This window comes from Gallinula chloropus (assembly GCF_964237585.1).
Source record: "Gallinula chloropus genome assembly, chromosome: 11".
Lineage (NCBI taxonomy): Eukaryota > Metazoa > Chordata > Aves > Gruiformes > Rallidae > Gallinula > Gallinula chloropus.
In genome coordinates, this window is record NC_140096.1 from 6101039 (window position 1) to 6107545 (window position 6507).

At 40.8% G+C, this 6507-nt stretch overlaps 1 protein-coding gene across 1 annotated transcript; it reads left to right on the forward strand.

Annotated features, from left to right (window-relative positions):
- Nucleotides 1-1408: 1408 nt before the first annotated feature.
- Nucleotides 1409-5859, forward strand: RLIM (ring finger protein, LIM domain interacting). Its single transcript, XM_084269039.1, has 3 exons — nucleotides 1409-1616; nucleotides 2452-2535; nucleotides 3380-5859. The coding sequence occupies exons 1-3, from the start codon at nucleotides 1448-1450 to the stop codon at nucleotides 4912-4914; spliced, it is 1788 nt and encodes a 595-aa protein (XP_084125165.1). The 5' UTR covers nucleotides 1409-1447; the 3' UTR covers nucleotides 4915-5859.
- The last annotated feature ends 648 nt before the right edge of the window (nucleotides 5860-6507 follow it).

Genomic DNA, 6507 nt, shown 5'->3' on the forward strand with positions numbered 1-6507 from the left:
TACCGAGGTTGTCAGTGCACTTTAATTTTCCCAGTAGCAGCTGATATAAAGTACTTGGAGATCATTTGTGCTGCTTTGCTGTGGAGGAGCACTGATGTAAACTGTGGGCAGTCTTGACTCAACAGCTGTGCTGCTGACAAACCCTCCCAAAAAGAAAAATATGCTTTTTGTACTAGACAGATGTTTAAGTGTTGGAAATTTTCCAGTGAGAAGCAGAAAAGCTTTATTCTTCCAGTATTTTCATGTCACATGAAGTATGGCTTAAATGAAAGGAATGTTTTCTGATGGGGAATGTTGCTGTGGAGCTTTTTAGTATGCAGAGGATTAACTTGCTAATCACCTCTCTGAGTAACTAGATTCTACCAGTTGTACAGGAAAATTCTTGATGTTGTGAATAGTGAGGCGTAGTGATGAAGGAAACTAGTTATTATTTTAACTTCATTTGATATATTTGCATGGTGCAAGTAGTGCCAGAATGTCTCCTGCATTTGCATACATTTTATTATATTTATCAAATATAGATACAGCATCCATCAATAATTCTTTGAGACAGACACTGTCAAGGGGTTCAGTCAAATGAAAAACAATGGGAGAAGTTTCTCTTTATGTTGTGTATTTTTTAATACAGCTCTCTCTAGCAGCAGTTGTACCTGGTATATACTGGAGTTTTGGCCTGGAAGTTTTACTCAGCAACATGAGTAATTCAGTAAATGCTGAAACTTTTAAGGAAACTCTTCTCTCAGCATGAAACTGTAAACTTGATTTTACAAACACTTTTCCTCTTGTCTTTTTCCCTCCCCACACCTCGTGTTCAGTAGCATCTTCCCTCTCCTGTATTTGAATTTTTCATAACCTCTTCGTTCTGTTAAAACTCACTTGGATGGTGAAGAGGGTGTTCCTCATAGCAGGCAGGAAGTTGCACTGATTTCCTGCTTTCCTCACTGCAGTGCAAGGCAGGGAGAAGCAATGGACGCTTAATCCTATGCTTGTTTAGAGTTAGCTTGGTCAGGCATGGCTTGCTTCTGCCTTGTACTCCTCTTGTGTGGCACTGTAAGGCTTACGTTGTAATTTGTGAGGCAGTTGCACTGTTTGGAGTATTTCATGTTACAAAGTCAACATGTAGCCAACCGTGTAAAGATGGACTAAGGGTTATGGCTGATACTATTCCATATGTTTGTACTTGCTGCTTTGTTGAATATTTGATAGTAATGGGCATAGATTTCATTTGTGCTTCTGGAAGAGGCTCATGCTTTGAGAACTATTCCATTTGTGGTCCCTGTGGTTATGCAGCTTATTTTAACCGAAGCTTCATTAGTGAACTACTGCCCCCACCCCTTGCGAATTTAAGGGTAACACTAAAGGGTGTAGTACAGGTTAAACATACTTAAATTTCATGCTGGATGAAGGATTTTTCTCCTCCTTTTTAGGTACTCTTCCACTCATCAAGATGGAAAGCTCAGATTCTAGTGATAAAGGAAATGTTGATCAATCAGAAGCGCAACGTCAGAGTCAGCTAGATCGGTTAGATCGAGAAGAAGCTTTCTATCAGTTTGTAAACAACCTGAGTGAAGAGGACTACAGGCTTATGAGAGATAACAATTTGCTTGGAACACCAGGTAAGTAATGCTTGTGTGTGTACATCTGACTAGAATTGCTTCTAGGCAATTTGTCTCATTTTCTGTTCTCCTGAAACTGTTTCACCCATTTAGTGTGTGTGCTACAGTTGTGTTCCATGGTAAGCAGTTAACTTCATGCTAATTTGTGCATAGTCACAATGGAGCAGTCCCCTGACTAGTGGAGTAGTTAGGATGGTATGGATTCCTCAGATACAGAAGCCTAGAGTTTACAACTCAGAGTTGACCTGGCTCCAGCTATAGACCCTTAGATGTTTTTGCTTGAAAAATAATCTCCCTTAAGCATCTGTGTGAAAATGCTGTGCTGGTGAGGTTAAGGGTTTGAACTAGGCTCGGTAGTCTGGTGTGAGATGCTGCATGGGCATTTTTATGTCCGCTTTTGATTGACTTTAAATTGATTCTCAGTAGGATGCTACCTAATTCAAACCATTTCTAATTTAAAACTTGACTTCAACTAATTTAAAACTTTTTTATGTTTGTGGAGGTGTTGGTTTAAACATTTTACTCTGGACAGATGTTTAATTGGTATAGGATGATAAAAAATTGCTGCTAAGTTGCAGAGGTTACAGAACTGGAAAGCCCATCTCTCATGAATAGGTTGAAAATGTTGGATCTTTCAGCTTTGGCAAAACTTGGGATAATGGTGTTGAAGTGACTGAGCTTCCCCTTAGCAACCTGTACGGCAGTCTCATTATGGCAGGATTTAATTAGAAAAAAAAGACAAGCAGTGGCTTGTCCCTTCTTTAGAAGTTTCTGATAATGCTTGCCATACGTATGATTTGGAAATATTTTTGGAAAATTTTGCTTATTTTCTAAGGTGAAATTACTGAAGAAGAGTTGCTGAGAAGGCTACACCAAGTTAAAGAAGGTCCACCACAGCAAAACAGTGATGAGAATAGAGGTATATACAGTATTTGTGAAAACTCTTAACTTTAGCACCCCATATGGACCTTAACTTGAGTGCAGGAGTGGAACAAGTTAAGCCTAGGCAGGTGCAAGGTGAGCTTTGTTGCAAAACCAAGTGAATGTTATGTCTGATATCTGCTGCGGAGGTCAGGTTTGGGACAGGTTTCACTCATAATACTTCTGTTATTTGCATCAAGATAAAGTTTCATTTAGGTTTCTTTCTTTTTTTTTTTTTTTTCCTAGTTTCAGATTGCCTTGCTGTCTGCTCCCTTCTGGGATGCTTTTTGGCAATCCCTCTTTTTTTTTTTTTTTTTTTTTCTTTTTTAATTCACCATTCTTCCCTTCCAAAGATGCTGCATTGCTTTCGTTATCACCCTTCTGTAGAGATGGTGGATGATGCCTGGAGCTTACCACTGGCACTTACTATTTAGTGAGATAGATTAGCTGTAAAGCCATTCATGAAGTGAAGGGTCTGGACAAAGTTCTCTATTTAGCGGTCGATAAATCACTTAATTGTTTGGAAAGGAAAACACAGAATATCAATGTGTAATGACACCTGAAATGTGACTTTCCATGAACAGTGTGTGATACTTTGACTTGTTTGCTATGTGATGGCTGCAGCCTATCTGTGCACACTAGAAAAACATCCACTCCTGCTCCCTTAAAAGAGCTCTGGTAGCTAAGAATTGCCATGCTACATGTGAAACCACAGTAGCGCTTGGTAGGATTAAGCTCTTCTAAATTGTCACTTGTTAAACTAAGCAATTATGTTCTTGAAAAAGAGCACTCCAAAATTAGCTCAGTACTCTAATTTTGGTAGTTCCCTGTCTTTTTCGCAGGTGCAGAGTCCGCAGAAGATGTTTCAAATGGAGATTCTATAATAGACTGGCTTAATTCAGTCCGACAGACTGGAAATACAACACGAAGTGGGCAACGAGGAAACCAGTCTTGGAGAGCAGTGAGCCGGACTAACCCAAATAGTGGTGACTTCAGATTCAGCTTGGAAATAAATGTCAACCGTAATAATGGGAACACAAATCCGGAAACTGAGAATGAGCCATCTGTAGAGCCTTCCAGTGGGGAGGATTTGGAAAACAGCCAAAGTGACTCTGAAATTCCAAGGTCTGAATCACCATCTGTAAGGCAGCCCGGAGCAGAAAGGAGCACTTCGGAGGAGCTAACAACTGAGGAAGCTTCCCCTCCTAGAGGGCAGAGGAGAGCGAGAAGTAGGAGTCCAGAACAGCGGAGAACGCGGGCTAGGACTGATAGAAGTAGGTCACCTATTAATCCTGTGAATGAGACTCCTCGCAGGTCTCATCACAATACATCATCTCAAACACTTGATCACTCCTCAGTGAATGAAGCTGAGGGAAGCTCTAGAACTAGGCAGCATGTGACGTTAAGGCAGCATACAGTGGGGACTGAGATGCCGAGTGAAAATGCCGTTCTGTTTTCAGCCCCTGAGACAAGACCTGTTCCTCAGGCAGCAGGTTCTTCAGAAACTAACGGCACCAGTGAGCCCACAGCTCCTGGGCAGAGGCCTCCTACCATAGTACTTGATCTTCAGGTGAGAAGAGTTCGTCCAGGAGAATACCGGCAAAGAGACAGCATAGCCAACAGAACTCGGTCCAGGTCCCAGACCCCTAACAACACAGTCACTTATGAAAGCGAGCGGGGAGGGTTTAGGCGCACGTTTTCACGGTCAGAACGGGCTGGAGTGAGAACTTACGTCAGTACAATTAGGATTCCTATCCGTAGGATCTTAAACACAGGCTTGAGCGAGACTACATCAGTTGCTATTCAGACTATGCTAAGGCAGATAATGACAGGCTTTGGAGAGCTGAGTTACTTCATGTATAGTGATAGTGATGCAGATCCTAGTGGTCCGACTCCAAACCAGAACGTGGATGCTGCTGAGCCACAGAATGGAGGTGGTGGTACTTCAAGCAATGAGAACACAGACGTTAGCAGTGGGGAGGTGTATGAAGGTGGGAACGAAGGTGGTTCGACATCTGGTGCCAGACGGGAAGGCCGGAATACGAGGGGCTCGGTCACCTTTGAAGAAAGTGGGTCTCTACCATTCCTTAGCCTAGCACAATTTTTCCTACTAAATGAAGATGATGATGACCAACCAAGAGGACTCACCAAAGAACAAATCGACAACCTAGCGATGAGGAATTTTGGTGAGAGTGATGCTCTGAAAACCTGTAGCGTGTGTATTACCGAGTACACGGAAGGCAACAAGCTCCGTAAACTGCCTTGCTCACACGAGTATCATGTCCACTGCATTGATCGCTGGTTATCAGAAAATTCCACTTGTCCCATTTGTCGCAGAGCAGTCTTAGCTTCTGGTAACAGAGAGAGTGTTGTCTAAATGAGATCTGAATTTATGGCCAAGCAGCTAGTGTGATAGTGATGGGCAAAGAAGTCACTTCCTTTATGGCCACTTTTTGAGTGGTACCTCAGTGTATAGTAATGACTTGGAGTGAATCTTCCCTCATTAATTCAAGCTTTTAAAATCAGAAAATTTCTTTAATTAGGGTTTTCAAGATCTAGTCAGTTTGGGTGTTAAATTTTGCTTGTCCAAAGAAATCTTAAAAATAGGTTCTTTTCTTTGTGAAGCTTATTAAGTTCTTTTCCCTGCCCAGCCCCCTGCAATCCCAGTCCAATAAACATTTTGTCCTCGAGATTGTGCTTCTGAGGAATTCTTCAAGAAGTCATCCCAGCTAAATGTACAGGAGTTGTAGAGGAAGTTTTTGCAAGAAGTCAAGCTATCTGAAAAAATAATATGAACTTAATTGCACACTTGAACATACTTATAATTTTCATCCTGGGTTAATATTGGACATGTCTGTGTAAATAACACTAATGTTAGCCCTTTCCCCATCACTATGGCACGCTGTAGGGTGAGCTGTTAGCTTAACTGGGATATTTATCTTGTTGTGGAAATATAAGAATTGCCTATGCTTGTTTAAATAAAGAAATCTGTTTTAAAAATGTAAAGCTTTTTTGTAGAAGCTCAGTACTTTTCCAATGCACTGTTGTACTAACGCATTAAGAATTAAAATTGTACCATGCTTAGAAATCAAGAATGCTTTTCATACAAACCCCACCACACAGAGAGCAAACTAAGTACCAGAGAGCTGCTTTTGTAACTGTGTACCTGTCAAGAGCAGTGCATATCTGTACTATTTATGTGAACAGCTACTGTAATATAAAAACAGTTGAATTAGACATCTTAATTGCATTAAAAAAATGGAAATTAAATGTTATAATTGCAGTGTTTTGGCTCAGCAATGCCACCAAAAATATCATAAAAATTAGAAACTGTTCTGATGGCTGGTTATTCCGTGGTGTGGTTACATAATGATACAAACCAGTATCTACCAGTGAGCTTTATGCCCAGTCTTTATCAGTTTTACTTCTGGTTTTTTGAGGTAACTGTGTGTAACGATTCAGCAAACACATACCAACAGGTTGGGGTGTTTGGTTTGGGTTTTTTTTTTACCTTCCCCACCAGCTTCAGCTTTACGAGTGACCTCTCTGGATCTCTCCATGTGTCTGCTGATAGATCCAGTGCTGGTACCCAGTGACTCAAGTGCCGCAGAAAAAGAACTTGTGTATTAACTGGAAAAGAGATTACTAGTCTGAAAATTATAATTGATTATGTGGGTACACTTAAATGTGTAGCTGATTTGAAGAATAACCTTGAGAAAACTCAACAAACCCTTTATGCTCCTGTAGGACAGGTGAAAAGGAGTTGAATTTGCTTTTAAAATGATGTATGTGGCATACTGAGAATTAGAGAATGTGCTGCAATTCTCATTGTTATGATGGAAAACATCCTTCACCCTTAATGCCCAGTTCTTTGTTTTACTCTCTCATGATTTGATTTTTTTCCCCCTACCTTACAGGTTGGAGCTGGGAAAGCAGTATTTATTTCAACTGCAGGGCAGTAGTGTAGCGA

Excerpts from the sequence above, each read along its gene's own strand:
- RLIM (XM_084269039.1), top strand. The coding sequence starts at position 1,448 with ATGGAAAGCTCAGATTCTAGTGATAAAGGAAATGTTGATCAATCAGAA. Across the intron at positions 1,617-2,451 it reads CAATTTGCTTGGAACACCAG|GTGAAATTACTGAAGAAGAG; the intron begins GTAAGTAATGCT and ends TTATTTTCTAAG. Across the intron at positions 2,536-3,379 it reads AAACAGTGATGAGAATAGAG|GTGCAGAGTCCGCAGAAGAT; the intron begins GTATATACAGTA and ends TCTTTTTCGCAG.